The following is a 16,087-nucleotide window of genomic DNA, read 5'->3' as shown; positions in this document are numbered from 1 at the left end:
TCAAGCAATTCTCCTGCCTCACCTGACCTCAGGTGATCCACCCACCTCTGCCTCCCACAGTGCTGGGATTACAGGCTTGAGTCACCACACCTGGCCCACTTCTAGGGATTTAAGGAAACAGCCACGGTGTGTGGAAACATTCCCGGAGAAGGCTACTCACTAGGGGAGGCTACGCCCCCCGTGATGGAAAGGACTTACACCAGCTAGGAACAGAAGCGCACGACAGTCATTCACAGTCACTACCAATGACTTATGGTCGTAGATTTCCATAAAGGTATGGTCTCAAGTGGAAATACGGAGTAATCAACATAACCCTCATTTGCAGAGTGCTTCTTACTGCCACTTTTTTTTTTTTCTGAGACGGAGTCTCGCTCTGTCGCCCAGGCTGGAGTGCAGTGCCGCGATCTCAGCTCACTGCAAGCTCCGCCTCCCGGGTTCACGCCATTCTCCTGCCTCAGCCTCCCGAGTAGCTGGGATTACAGGCACCCACCACCACACCCAGCTAATTTTTTGTATTTTTAGTGGAGACGGGGTTTCACCATGTTAGCCAGGATGGTCTCGATCTCCTGACCTCGTGATCCGCCTGCCTCGGCCTCCCGAAGTGTTGGGATTACAGGGGTGAGCCACCACGCCCGGCCACTGCCACTTCTTATTGGCACTAGGTAGGCACCATTTCCATTCACCTCCCAACAGCCGTGTGGGGCAGGGTCTATTACTATCCCTATTTCACACATGAGAAAACTGAGGCTGAAGGAAATCAGGTGGCTTGCTCGGGGCCACCAAGCTGGTAAGAAACAGGGCCCAGGTCTGTTGGACTCCAGGCTCCCTGATCTTATTTAACTCTATGTAACTATATTATGATGTAGCTTTATATGACTAGTATGTAACTATCATTTGATCCCATTTTTTTGTGGGAAAAAAATGCACACACACACACACAAAGAAAAACAACCGGAAGGACGCACGCCAAGAAATCTAACAGTAAATTCTCTCAGCTGATGAGTTATGGATGATTGTTTATCTTCGGGCTTATCTGATGTTCCTACAGATTCTAAATTTTCTACAAAAACGTTCATTGGTAATAGGAAAAAAGTTGTTTTTTTTTCTTAATCCCAAATGTGACAGTAGGGAAAAGCATTCCTTAGTTTGAAAAACAAAAGAAAGAGAAAAGCAAAGAAGGCTCTTACCTGGGAGTCCGGGTAAGAATTCGTGCAAGTTTTATTTTAAAGGGTAATGACTCTGGGCCTCTTCCCAGGCCCCCTGAGGGACCGTTAGCAGCCAGGCTTGGGTGTCAAGGGTTGGAGAACACCGCCCTACCTTTCAGACTGAACTCCGTTCCTGAGCGAGCCCACGTAGGTCTTCTTTTTATCCACGGGCATCACGTCCACATCACCCCCACTCTCGTTGCTGATGACTCCCGCGTGCACGGCTGTCTTGCAGATGCTTGAGGTCTGGAAGCACAGAAGGGCTGTGATCAGTGATGGGGATTCCAGCTCATGGGTCAAGCCACCTGGGGCTCAACCATTCACTGCCAGGCGACCTGGCTGGTGGGGTGTCGCCCACATCAACCCCTAGGAAATAATCATCACTACCTTGATTCCTCAGGGGTCTCTCCAGAGAGACTGGACATCATGCATTCATTCATTTGTTCAACAAGTGTTTTCTAAGCACCTGTTATATGCTAGGCACGGAATTAGGAACTGGGGGAATTCAGCAGGGAACAAGATAAAGACCTTGCCTTCATGGAGTTGAGTGGGCAAATAAATACACAAATGAGGTAGCATTTGAGGTTTTGTTTTGAAGAAAACAAAACCAGTTCACAAGGTTAAACGCCTGGGTGGTGGGGGCTACTTGAGAGTTGTTTCATCAGGGGGAACTGCTCAGGGAAGACTGAATGACATAAAGGAAACAGTCACAGCCGTGGGAATGTCTCTGCACAGAACATCCCAGGCAGAGGGAAAGGCTGGTGCAAGTGCCCTGGGGTGGATGTGAACTCATCATGTCTAAGAAATAGACAGACAGCCAGGGTGGCTGGAATATAGTGAGTCAGGCAGAACGTGGCAGGAGGTGTGGGCCATTCATGCGGTGTAGACTGGACACGGGGTGGGGTCTGGACTATTCTAGGTACCAAGGGAGCAGCTGGGTACCTCACAGAGGCAGGATGTGCTGTTTTCTGACATCATCAAGGAGTTCAATTTCTGGGTGATAAAACCTTCCAGCCTCAAGGGATCCTCCCGCCTCAGCCTCCCAAGTAGCTGGGACTACAGTTGTGTACCACGACATCTGGCTAATTTTTAAAAATTATTTGTAGGGACAAGGTCTCGCTGTGTTGCTCATGCTGGTCCTGAACTCCTGGGCTCAAGCAATCCTCCCGCCTTGGCCTCTCACAGTGCTGGGATGACAGGCATGAGCCACCGCACCCGGCCCAATGGTTGGTTTTGAAGATGGAGGAAGAGGCCATGAGCCAAGGGATGCAGGCGGCCTCTAGAAGCTGGAAACGGCAAGAAAACGGATCTCCTCTGAAGGCTCTAGAAAGAACCAGCCCTGCTGCCACCTTGATTTTAGCCCAGTGACACCCACATTGGACTTCTGGCCTCCAGAACTGTAAAGATAATAAACCTGGGTTTCTTTAAGCCACCACGTCTGTGGTGATTTATTCTAACAGTAATAGGAACCTAACAGTTTCTACCCCCTGTCCACAAAAATGTCCCCCACCGTGGGTGGATCTAGTAATCTGATTTATTAAGTCCCTTAAGTCTGATGACTTCAATTTATCTATCTATCTATCTATCTATCTATCTATCTATCTATCTATCTATCTATTTTTTGAGACGGAGTTTCACTCTTATCGCCCAGGCTGGAGTGCAATGGCGCAATCTCGGCTAACCGCAACCTCTGCCTCCTGGGTTCAAGTGATTCTTCTGCCTCAGCCTCTTGAGTAGCTGGGATGACAGGCACGCACCACCACGCCTGGCTAATTTTGTATTTTTATTAGAGACGGGGTTTCTCCATATTGGCCAGGCTGGTCTCGAACTCCTGACCTCAGCTGATCCACCCACCTCAGCCTCCCAAAGTGCTGGGACTACAGGCGTGAGCCACCGCGCCTGGCCTGACTTCAAATTTATAGGAAATAGAATCCCCAGGAGAATGACACCATAACTGTCTGGACAACAGGCTCACCCAGGCTCATGGACTCGCCTGATCAGTCCCCCGCAGCAACTTGCTAATTTAAGGAAAGATGAAAAGCCGGACCCATTGTCTACAGAGCACAAAGACGGACCCCAGTCTTGCCACCATCAGCAGGTCTGAGCTTGAAAGCTTAACATCCAGCAATGGGTCACTCAGCAGGAGGGCGGGGCTGGGCTCTGTCACCTCTGAAACCCTTCCCTCTGCACAATACCCGAGCCCCAGGGGTCATCAGAGAGAAGATGAAGGCCCAGCCACTGGTTCAACAAGCTGGCGCCTCCTTCAAGAAGAGAGCAAGACATGGTGGAGAAGATGAAGCTGGGATGATTTCATTTACAGGAGGCATCCAAAGAAGCCAAATTCATGGAGACAGAAAGTACAGGGGCTGGCGGAAGGGAAGCAGGAAGTTGCAGTTCACTGGGTGCAGGGTTTCAGATTTGCAAGACAAAAGAGTTCTGGAGATCTAACCCATTACAATATGAATATGCTTAATGCTACTAAGTTGTGCATTTAAAAATGGTTAAGAGGGTAAGTTTTATGTTATGTATTTTTTTTTGGGGGGGGGGGGGACAGGGTCTCACTTTGTCACCCAGGCTGAAGTGCAGTGATACCATCTAGGCCCACCAGAGCTTTGACCTACCAGGCTCAAGCGACCCTCCCACCTCAGCTTCTCAAGCAGCTGGGATTGCAGGCACGTGCCACCACTGAAAATCCACTGTAAATCAGTCAGGAAAAATCCCCTGACTGATTTTTCCATTTTCTTTAGAGATGGGGTTTCACCATGTTGCTCAGGCTGGTCTCAAACTCCTGGCCTCAAACAATCCTCCCACCTTGGCCTCCCAAAACGCCGGGATTACAGGTGTGAGCCATTTCCCTGGCTTATGTTGTATTTTTTTTTTAACTACAACAGAGAGGGGAGTGGGGAGCTATACCCAAGCTCGGGGAGCCTTTGCAGAAGTAATCAGTGCCCCTTCGAGAGAGGCCAGCCCACCACCATCCCTGGCACAGTCTCATAGCTCCTTTGTCCCCTGTCCTTACCACTGTCCTCGGCCCATCCGGGGGCCCTGGAAGCATTGCTAAGGCCAAAGAGAGGCTGTGTCTCAGGATCCACTGTAAAAGGACAGTTTGTCTGGAAAATGCACCCTGAGCTGCCCTTTGAATGGGACAAACAATGCAATCTAGCAGGTTCCAGGTGTTAGGGAATGAACAGAGGTGGGCTCTTTGAAAATACCAATTTGGCCCCGCGCGGTGGCTCACACCTGTAATCCCAGGACTTTGGGAGGCCGAGGTGGGCACATCACCTGAGGACAGGAGTTCGAGACCAGCCTGACCAACATGGTGAAACCCCGTCTCTACTAAAAATACAAAATTAGCCAGGCATGGATCAAGAAGAGCCTGGGCAACATAGCGAGATCTGGTCTCCAGAATAAATTTTAAAAATGAGTCAGGTGTTGTGGCACGTGCCTGTAGTTCCAGCTACACAGGTGGCTGAGGTGGGAGGATCGCTTGAGCCCAGGAGGTTGAGGCTACAGTGGGCTGTGATGGCACCACTGCACGCCAGCCTGTGTGACAGAGCTCGAGACCCCATCTCAAAAAAAAAAAAGAAAAAAAGAGTGGATCCAACATTCCCACATTAACAGTCATAGGCCTATTCAGAAAAATAAAAAACAAAAGAGAAAAGTGGAGCCAACACACACATTCATATCAAAGACCTGAAAAGTGGATTTCCTGCTTTCCAGGATTCGTTTACCAAGTAACCGAAGGCCACTTTCTAAAAACCCTGTGCTAACATGTCTTCATCTTCTTCAATAAATAAACTAAATGGATGAGGGCGGGGTTCCTTAGCCCAAAGCCGGGTCCCGGGTATCTGGGAGGCCCTGGAGTTGCAGGCAGAAGGCCATGAACCTGCAGGGGGTGATGTTAGCACAGGGCACAGGAAACCCCTCAGCCCTCTGCAAACCGGGGTGGCCGGCCTCCCTGTCTGAACCAGGACGCATTATCCCCCTTTGGAGGAAAGATCCACAACTTCTTAATTCTCAAAGAGCTTTGTGCCCCGCTAAAGACTAAGGAGCAATAACTTTGTTTCTCAAAGAGAAGCGAGGAGACTTTAAGATGAAGCGACCATTTCAGAATTCCTCTAAAATCGCCGTGCGCGGGGGTGAGTTTGGTAGGCGAACACAATTAAGCTCATTGTTCTTTCCGGCAGGCGGAAGCCTTGGTGCTTGGATAAGTTCTCACACTTGTGCGTGTTTCAGAATCCACCCCCGCCCCTACCCGAGGGCTGGAGCAGATTTTTAGGTCCCGCTGTCAGCATTCAGGATCAATGGTTGATTGGAGCCAGAGAATCTGCATTTCCAACAACAACAAGACGAAATAAGACCTCCAGGTTTTCTGTCTCTCTGAGCATTGCTCACACTGCCAACTGCTGCAGTATCAGGAGCAAGGCCCGGGCTGTTTCGCAACGGAACGCCAAGAGGGACCCATCCCTTCGGTGTCACAAACTCAACCTCTAAAAGCCCTGGCGGGGGAGGGGCACCCTCCTGGTTGACAGCTGCCAAGAGGTTCTGGTTGACAGCCCAGAGGCAGTGCGTTGCCTCAGTCCCTGGAGGCTTTCTGGACACAAAAGTGACACAAAAGTTTTCTGTGATAACATCAAGCTGCAGGGCATCAGTATGAAAAGCTCACACCCATGGCCGGATCTTTCTCCACAGGCCCGTACCGCCCGTTATCAATATGCACATCTCCCACGCAAACACCTTTCCTTCTTTCTTCCTTCCTTCCTCCCACACCTCTCCTCTCACCAGGCTTCAGTAAAAGGGACACGGCATCCAATTCCTTTTCTCAGGGCCTACTGCAACAGGAATACCTGAGTATTTATTAACAGTTGATATCCATGAGGCTGGTAACCAATCCTGCATCCAACCCTTGCTGGCTGTGTGACCTGGGATGACCTTTGTGAACCCCAGAGCCCCCCTTACTCCATATAAAGCGGGGATGGTCACAGGTCACATCTTTACACATCTTTGTTCTAAGCATTTCACATGCATTGAGATAGTGATCCCAATAAGTCTGCCGGGGAGGCGTCATCATTATCAATCCCTTTGAACACACAGGCAGACTGAGGGGCAGGGGGGCTCACACCTTGCCCCAAATCACTCAGTCGATAAAGATCAGAGGCGGGACTGCCACGCGGAGCCAGCAATCGGTCCACTGCCCTACCTAGGGTGATGACAGTGAGGAAGAAGAGGACTACTGTGAAGATTAAAGAAGGGCTGCGCGTCGTGGCTCACGCCTGTAATCCCAGCACTTTGGGAGGCAGAGACAGGCAGATAACTTGACGTCAGGAGTTTGAGACCAACCTGGTCAACATGGAGAAACCCTGTCTCTACTAAAAATACAAAGATTAGCTGGGTGTGGTGGTGGGCACCTGTAATCCCAGCTACTCGGGAGGCTGGGGCAGGAGAATTGCTTGAATCCAGGAGGCAGAGGTTGCAGTGAGCCCAGGTCATGCCACTGCACTTCAGCCTGGGTGACAGAGTGCGACTCCATCTCAAAAAAAAAAAAAAAAAAAGATTAAATAAGACCCCAGGCTTAACGCAGGATGGCACACAGCGCATGCTCAGTAGGTGTCAGTCAAGACAAATGCCACCGCCATGATTGTCATAGTCACCACCACAACAGAAAATTCCCAAGGGATTGTCATCACTAGCCCAGTGGTCTTCAACATGCAGTTCCAGACCAGCAGGGTCACCTGGGAACTTGTTGGAATGCAGATTCTCTGGCTCCACCCAGTCCCACTGATCCTGAACACTGAGGGTGAGGCCTGGAAATCTGCTGCAGCCCTTAGGCAGGCGCGGGGGTGGATTCTGATACGTGCACAAGTGTGAGAACATATCCAAGCACCAAGCGGGATGGGGAGGACAGAAGACTGAGGTTCAGAGGAGGGGAAAGGTTGCCTGGCTTCCCACAACTGGCAAATGTCACCGCCGTGGCTCGGCTCCCTGGGCCACACCCTGATACTTCTGTCTGCAGCTCACCACACAGCGAGGGGTCTGCCAGGAAATGCGGTCCTGGTGAACAGGCAGGAGCCGCAGGCAGGAACGGGCCCTTTGAAGGTCTGGAGGCAACTCTCCTAAAATCAATCTCTTAGCTAAACAGACATTTTCCAAAAGCCATCATCATTTCCCAGAATACAGTGACCTAGAAACTGAGGCCAGAAAAGAACCTCTCACACGGAGGTGGCTTTCTTCCTTCCCTCCTTTCCTCCTTCCCTCTTCCCTCCTTCATCCTTCCCTCTTCCCTCCTTTCCTCCTTCCCTCTTCCCTCCTTTCCTCCTTCCCTCTTCCCTCCTTCCCTCTTCCCTCCTTCCTCCTTCCCCTTCCCTCCTTCACTCCTTCCCCCTTCCCTCCTTCACTCCTTCCCCCTTCCCTCCTTCACTCCTTCCCCTTCCCTCCTTCACTCCTTCCCTCTTCCTCCTTCCCTCCTTCCCTCTTCCCTCCTTCCCTCCTTCCCTCTTCCCTCCTTCCCTCTTCCCTCCTTCCCTCCTTCCCTCTTCCCTCCTTCACTCCTTCCTCCTTCCCTCTTCCTCCTTCCCTCTTCCCTCCTTCACTCCTTCCCTCTTCCCTCCTTTCCTCCTTCCCTCTTCCCTCCTTCACTCCTTCCCTCTTCCCTCCTTCACTCCTTCCCTCTTCCCTCCTTCACTCCTTCCCTCTTCCCTCCTTCATTCTTTCTTTTTTTTTTTTGAAGAGCTATTTAAGTACTGACTACTGCAGTATCTTCATTTATTTATTCCTCCAACAAACAGTGATTGTGTGTCAAGCCCTGTCATGAGCACAGTGGTCCCAAAAGCTCAAAATCCTAGTGAAACTTGTTAATGAAGACTGCACATAGCTTTTTACCCTCATGCCTGTTCATATCGGTGTAACTATGAATGCACGTAACACCAAGCAAGGCAGCACAGACCAGGGAAAGAGCAGAGTCTAAAGCCGGAAGCATCTTCATCTGTTTGTCATCTTTGCCATGTGTTCACTGTGTGGATTTGGACAGGTTACTATGAGCCTTGTTTTCTTCCTACAGGAATAAGGATAATGATACCTAGAGACGGTGTGTTTAAAGAAAGGACCTAAAACAGTACGTGTTGAATAAAAGGTAGCCTTCTGGCTGGGCGCAGAGGCTCATGCTGGTAATACCAACACTTTGGGAAGCCAAGGCGGGTGGATCACCTGAGGTCAGGAGTTCGGGACCAGCCTGGCCAACATGGTGAAACCCCATCTCTACTAAAAATAAAAAAATTAGCTGGGTGTGGTGGCGGGCGCCTGTAATCCCAGCTACTAGGGAGGCTGAGGCAGGAGAATCGCTTGAACCTGGGAGGTTACAGTGAGCCGAGATCACGTCATTGCACTCCAGCCTGGGTGACAGGAGCGAAACTCTGTATCAAAAAAAAAAAAATGTAGCCTTATATTGTTGCAAATATCCATTAAGTTCTTGCATTTCTTTTTTTTTTTTTTTTTTTTTGCTTTATAGGTTTAGCTCCTATATTGCTTGGTGTATATAGTTTTTATTCCTTTTCCAGTAAATTGTATCTTCTGTGCCATTGTGTAACTGTGTAACATTACTTTGTCTCATTCAGTACATTTAACTTTAAATTCCACTTTTTCAGAGAGGAATATTGCCACTCTTGTTTTTCATGGGTTTGATTCTATTTGGCTGGGATAGCTTTGCCCAGCTCTTTATTTTTAAATCATTTGAAAACCTCAGCCTCTGTCTCTTAATGGTAGAATTTGGTTCAAACATTTGGTATAATAATTGATATATATTATTTTACTCCTTCATAAAAATTCTAACTCTTAGAACTCAATTTTAGCTGAATCACTTTCAAGAAGAAAAAAAGACCATTTAAAGAGGAAAGAAGAAAGATGGGGGGAAAAAGCTTAGTCATGAAGTCTGCTCTGACCTTACAGAGCCCAGTGACCTCATATTTACAGGAATCTGGAACAAATTAAGGCAGACAGAGGCAAAGATGGTAGCGGGGAGGCGGGTGAGAGCTGTAAAGGAGGGGATGATGACAACCAGCTGAGTAAAGCTCTATCTGGAGGCCGGGTGCAGTGGCTCACCCCTATAATCCCAGCACTTTGGGAGGCCAAGGAGGGAGGATTGCTGGAGCCCAGGAGTTCAAGATCAGCCTGGGCAACATAGTGAGACCTTGTCTCTATTCAGAAAATTAAAAAATAAAAAACATTAGCTAGAGATCAATGATGCTGCCCTAATCACAGAATTCTAGATCTAGAAGATTCCCTGGATTTGATAATCCCAGTTCTGGGCCATTCCACCACAAGGAAACAGCTTGGCAAGATCACACAGCCTGCTGGCAGCAGATGTGGGACCACAGTCACATTGTCTGGGTCACCATGTCCCCAAACCCTGGACAACCAGAGGGAACAGACTACGTTCTGCAGGATCCACCTAAGAAAAACCAGGCTAAAGCTCCCTGGTTAAAATTCGGAGGGAAAAAGTAGAGGAAGAGATTCGTATAACCAGAGTGGCTATTAACAGGCAGTAAATTAGGGTAGTCGGTATTATCTTCTTTCTGCTTTTAGCTAAGTGTGTGCATAACCCAGAAGAAATACAGTGCGTGGACCAGTTTCTATAAATGCATCTGGAGAGCCAAGAAGATGACTAAATAGCTGGAAAAATGAACTATCTGAAGCATGAGAGACTTCAAACTACGCAAACATCTGAGTAAGGCCAGGCACTCCTGAATCTGCATTCGTGAGGACAGGTAGGTGGAAGCACTACTATCTCTAGAAGTGGGGAAACGGGGGCAATGTTTGCAGAAATGAGTGGTCTAAACTTAGCTAAGAGGTTGGCTGGGTGCAGAGACTCATACCTGGAATCCCAGCACTTTGGGAGGCAGAGGTGGGCGCATCATCTGAGGTTGGGAGTTCGAAACCAGCCTGGCCAACATGGTGAAACCCTGTCTCTACTAAAAATATAAAAATTAGCCAGGCATGGTGGTGCACTGTGTAACCCCAGCTACTTGGGAGGTTGAGGTACAAGAATCGTTTGAACCTGGGAGGCGGAGGTTACAGTGAGCCAAGATTACTCCACTGCACTCCAGCCTGGGCAACAGAGAAAGACTCCATCTCGAAATTAATTAATTAATTAATTTAGCTAAGAGTCACTGGAACAAAGTCTCAAGTATCCAGATCTTGGAGCTTGCATGTTGAGGTCTTAACAGGCTTTGAGGGACAGTTGTTGAAAATGCGGCCTACTCACATCTGCATAGATGTTAGTTCCAAACACCGGAGCCCAGTAGGAAGGTTCATCTTTGCAGTGTGCCGGACAATGGACTCTGGAAAACAAGAAGCATTTATGTGATGGGTCTGAGCACAGAAAACCAAACTTCTTAAGCTGGCTCTCTTTATTTGAATTCCAAGATTTAAGCTCTTAGACGAAAGAAAACCGCCATACAGTTTTCCTCATTAAGAAAAAAAAGATACTTCTCCCCCCTCAGCAGACGTAAAGATATTACTATTTTTGCTTCTCTTAAACAGTGTAGATAGAATTTTTAAACACACACACACATCCACAAAAGACATGCAAAAACAAAAAGGTAAAGGGAGTAAAAATCTAACAGAGAAGAGTGTGGAATTGTGAGGCCGCCCCTCGCATTCTTGGATGTTGGCCAGCTCATACTGTGGGTACATTACGTAGATTAGCATCAACAGACTTTTTCTAAGGCCGCTTCCCTGTGTGCAGGAGGAAAGGGTGGAGGGCCCTCACCTCGCTGAGTCACAGAATATTCCAAGGAGGGGGCACTGATAACCTGGGGTGGAAGGGGTTAGATCACTCTGTGTCAGTCACCACAGATGCTCCAGGGGATGAGGAAACCACCTCAAACTGGAAATGGGTGACCCCTGGGTGGTTTGACAAACTCAAGCCAGGAAAGAGCACAAGCTTTACTTAAGAAAAGATCTTCTGTGTTTATCTAGAACAGTCCACCGTGGGCTGGAGCCCAGGGACCAAGAAACCAAAATGGCAGCCAGAAGCCATCTGGCCCCAGGCAGGCAGGATTATGGGAAGGAAGAAGGCCAGGCAAAAGGACTGGGAAGTTGAAACAGTTCTTAGGGGCTGGGAGGAAGGGAAATGAGTGGGTAGAGAGAAAGGGTGTGTGTGTGGATTTAAAAAAAGAAAAGAAGGCCAGGTGCAGTGGCTCACACCTGTGATCCCAGCACTTTGGAAGGCTAAGGCGGGTGGATCACCTGAGGTCGGGAGTTCCAGACCAGCCTGGCCAACATGGTGAAACTCCATCTCTACTAAAAATACAAAATTAGCCAGGTGTGGCGGCACAGGCCTGTAATCCCAGCTACTCGGGAGGCTGAGGCAGGAGAATGGCTTGAATCTGGGAGGTGGAGGTTGCAGTGAGCAGAGATTGCACCACTGCACTCTAACCTGGGCAACAAGAGTGAAACTTGGTCTCAAAAAAAAAAAAAGAATTGGAAAGAGTCTAAGAACATTCTCCATTCTTTCCTACTTCTTTTGGAATGGCAGGTCAGAAATTAACATTTTGGATATCGCACTCCGTCAAGTTTTTCTGTTTGTATTTTCTGAAATTCTTTCCTTCTGCTTCTCTCTAATATTCAGGGAAAATCTACTAAAAGGCTGTTATCCCCACTGGATCATTCAAGGGGGATCACGACGGTGGTGTGGAGGCAGTGGAGGCCCAGAGAAAGCCTGAAGTGGGGTGGCGGCCAAGGGAAAGGAGTCTGGGCCCCTCCCAACCAGTCACCCTCCCGGGCCTTTCCCTGCTCGGACCTTGGGGTCACCTCCTATTGTCCCTTGGAGAATCCACAGGTCTCCAGCCCAGGATAAGGGCTCATGAGGGCCACACCACCCAGCCTCCAGGGCAGCTGTCTTCATCCTCAAAGCATTTCAACCCAGGGTCCTGGGACTTTCATTCTATTTCTAATTCTACAATGGAGCTAAGTCAGAAAGTGTGCTCTGTTTGAAGGGCAGCTTAGCATTACAGATGTATTATATGATCTGAACCCTGGGGAACATCTATAAAGTGGGGACGTCCCAGAGACCTGCGGCCTTTTCCATCTGAGAAGGCGCCTCAGCCGATTCAGACAAGAGGATGTTTCCTGTGTTCCCTTCTCAAGAGGATCTACCAGGAACTTCAGCGAACAGTGTTGCCAGGACACCCTTATTTTATGCTGGGAGGCATCGTCCTCCGCAGACCAGTCATTTGGGGTTAGCTGCCTGTAGAACCGTATTCCTGGGACAAACCTGTTGTCACGTATCCACAGAATGGAATGCTGCATGAGGATTTGAAGGAATAAATAAACACGCTCCACAACACGGCTGAGTCTCCAACGCGTGACGCAGAGTGAGAGAAGCCAGACACCCAACACCACACCCTGCCACGGCGCCATAATTTTGCTGAAAAAGCAAAATCAGAGCAACAGAAAGAAGCTCCCTGGTGCAGGGATGTGGCTGGAAGCTGGAGGGAGAGGGACTGACCACGAGGGCAGTAATGACATGGGGTGCTGACAATGTCCTACGCTTTGACGGGTGGTGGCTGTGACCCTGTATACCTTGGCCAAAACACATCGTGTACTTTTTTTTTTTTTTTTTGAGACGGAGTCTCGCTCTGTCGCCCAGGCTGGAGTGCAATGGCGCCATCTCGGCTCACTGCAAGCTCCGCCTCCCAGGTTCACTCCATTCTCCTGCCTCAGCCTCCCGAGTAGCTGGGACTACAGGCGCCCGCCACCACGCCCAGCTAATTTTTTTTTTTTGTATTTTTAGTACAGACTGGGTTTCACCGTGATAGCCAGGATGGTCTCGATCTCCTGACCTCGTGATCCACCTGCCTCGGCCTCCCAAAGTGCTGGGATTACAGGCGTGAGCCACCGTGCCCAGCCACACATCGTTCATTTCTAATGGGTGGATCGTATCATGTACCTCAATAAAGCTGATTTTTAATTTTTATTTTATTTATTTTGGGACAGACTTTCACTCTTGTCACCCAGGCTGGAGGATAATGGCGTGATCTCAGCTCACTGCGACCTCCGCCTCCCGGGTTCAAGCAATTCTCCTGCCTCAGCTTCCCAAGTAGCTGGGATTACAGGCACCCACCACCATGGCTGACTAATTTTTGTAATTTTAGTAGAAATGGGGTTTCACCATGTTGGCCAGGCTGGTCACGAACTCCTGGCCTCAAGTGATCCACCTGCCTCGGCCTCCCAAAGTGCTGGGATTACAGGCGTGAACCACCTCACCCAGCCTAAAAAGCTACTTCTAACATCATCCATAGAAAAGATGACAGATCAGGCCCGCCTTACCTTGGGCAGTGAGTCGCTGGCTTTTCAAACGGGCACAGCTGAGCGACCGTGGTGTAGCAGTCCAAATCCTGCACTGTGAACAGGAGCAAAGGGGAAAGGGTCAGGTCCCAGCACGCCTGGGCCTTAGGCTACCGGGCTGTGAAATAGGCCACTGGACTACCAGGGCCTATGGGTTCCCTGGGCCCTTGAACAGAGCTGGGAATAGGACCCAGAAGGCTCCTCGTACCCCACATACGAGCACTCAAGAGATGAGACCAAACCCACGGCCTGTGTGTGTCTGTGGGTTGAGGGCATTGTCACCCCCAGTGGTTTCTCCCTGGGGCTGATGGTGCTTTTCATCTGAATGGTGCCTTTCTTATTTGGAAGCTTTTCCTGACTTGATCACCTTTGCTCCTCACAACAGGTGTTAGTCTAAGTAGGCAGATGAGGAAATGGAAGCTCAGAGAGCTCAGAGTGCCCCTCGAGGCCTCCCAGGACTGAGGTGGGAGCCCAGGTTTCCGGTGCCTGCTGTAGAGCTCTTTCTGACATGCCACCCACCTCCAGCTGCTAATCAAGGCACATTAATCCCTGCCGAGGGGCGAGGGGCTTTTTTCTTCAAGGTCCTTTGTTGTGTTTAAACAACAGAAGTAAGGCCACCTGTGATCTCTGACAGCAAGTCTTCATTTAGTCCAGGGCTAAGTAAACTTTTTCCTTTTCTTTTTTTCTTTGAGACAGAGCTTTGCTCTTTTTGCCCAGGCTGGAGTACAATGGCGTGATCTTGGCTCACTGCAACCTCCACCCCTGGGTTCAAGTGATTCTCCTGCCTTAGCCTCCCGAGTAGCTGGGATTAGAGGCGCCTGCCACCACACCCAGCTAATTTTTCTATTCTCAGTAGAGACAGGGTTTCACCATGTTGTTGGCCAGGCTGGTCTCGAACTCCTGACCTCAGGTAATCCACCTGCCCCAGCCTCCCAAAGTGCTAGGATTACAGGTGGGAACCACCGCACCAGCCTCTTTTTTTTTTTTTTTTTTTTTTTTGAGACAGAGTCTCACTCTGTCACTCAGGCTGGAGTGCCGTGACATGATCTTGGCTCACTGCAACCTTCATCTCCTGGGTTCAAGCAATTCTCCTGCCTCAACCTCCTGAGTAGCTGAGATTACAGGTGCCTACCACACCTGGCTAATTTTTGTATTTTTAGTAGAGACGCGGTTTCACCATGTTGGCCAGGCTGGTCTCAAACTCCCGACCTCAGGTGATCCATCTGCCTCGTCCTCTCAAAGTGCTGGGATTATAGGCGTGAGCCACCATGCCTGGCCAGGTAAACTTGGCTTTGTGGTCCTGATGGTTGATGTCAAGATCAATAAACTCTGCTGTTGTAGCAGAGAGGAGCTATAGATGATGTGTCAATGAATAGGTATAACTGTGTTCCAGTAAAACTTTATTTACAAAAGCAGGCAATAGGCAGGATTTAACCCATGAGTCATCATCTGCTGAACCCTGCGGGTCCACTCTATCACTTGAACAGGCCATGGCTCTATATAGCTATCCAACAAAGGAGATTGGTTTAGTACAGCAAGGGACTTCTATTCAATGGGGAGGTCATTCGCATTAGGTTTGGAAGAACATTTAAAGCAAGGGTGTCCAGGCCAGGTGCGGTGGCTCACACATGTTATCCTAGCACTTGGGGAGGCCCAGGCAGGCAGATCACCTGAGCTCAGGAGTTCAAGACCAGCCTGGCCAATGTGGCGAAACCCTGTCTCTACTAAAAAAAAAAAAAAAAAAAAATATTAGCCGGGCATGGTGGCGGGTGCCTGTAATCCCAGCTACTCAGGAGGCTAAGGCAGGAGAATCACTTGAACCCATGAGGAGGAGGTTGCAGTGAGCTGAGATTGTGCCACTGCACTCCAGCCTGGGCGACAGACAGAGACTCCATCTCAAAAAATAACAAAATAAAAAATAAAATAAAAAAAGGAAGGGTATCTAATCTTTTGGCTTCCCTGGGCCACACTGGAAAAAGAATTGTCTTGGGCTACAAATAAAATATACTAACACTAATGATAGCTGATGAGCTACAAAAAAAAAGAAGTCCATGCATAAATCTCATGTTTCTCATGTTTACAAGTTTGTGTTGGGCACATTCAGAGTCGTCTTGGGCTACATGCAGCCCATGGGCTATGGGTTGGACAAGCTTGATTTAAAGGCACAGAAATATATTCCTGACACGCACACACACACACATATATATACATATATATATTTTTGAGACAGGGTCTTGCGGTGTCACCCAGGCTTGAGGGTAGTGGCATGATCATGACTCACTGCAGCCTCCAGCTTCCAGGCTCAAGCAACCCTCCCATCTCAGACTCCGATGTAGCTGAGATACAGGTGTGTGCCACCCTGCCCAGCTAATTTTGTGTGTTTTTTGCAGAGACAGGGACTTGCTGTGTTGCCAGGGCTGGTCTCAAACTCCTGGGCTCAAACAGTCCTCTCGCCTCAGTCTCCCAAAGTGCTGAGATTACAGGTGTCAGCTACTGAATCAGCCAGACACATAATTATTTAAGAAAAATATTAGGTTACC

At 49.1% G+C, this 16,087-nt stretch overlaps 1 protein-coding gene across 1 annotated transcript in view; it reads right to left on the bottom strand.

Moving 5' to 3' along the window:
• Window positions 1–16,087, bottom strand: part of CRISPLD2 (cysteine rich secretory protein LCCL domain containing 2) — a 90,636-nt gene that overhangs the window by 18,909 nt on the left and 55,640 nt on the right. Inside the window, exons 12-14 of the mRNA XM_003272497.2 lie at window positions 13,530–13,602; window positions 10,462–10,537; window positions 1,318–1,451 (exon numbers count right to left, since the gene is read on the bottom strand). Of these exons, the coding sequence (XP_003272545.1) occupies window positions 1,318–1,451; window positions 10,462–10,537; window positions 13,530–13,602 (283 nt within the window). The remainder of the gene's footprint in view (window positions 1–1,317; window positions 1,452–10,461; window positions 10,538–13,529; window positions 13,603–16,087) is intronic.

This window comes from Nomascus leucogenys, chromosome 2 (genome assembly GCF_006542625.1).
Source record: "Nomascus leucogenys isolate Asia chromosome 2, Asia_NLE_v1, whole genome shotgun sequence".
In the NCBI taxonomy this organism is placed as follows: domain Eukaryota; kingdom Metazoa; phylum Chordata; class Mammalia; order Primates; family Hylobatidae; genus Nomascus; species Nomascus leucogenys.
This window is presented reverse-complemented; position numbering and strand designations above follow the sequence as displayed.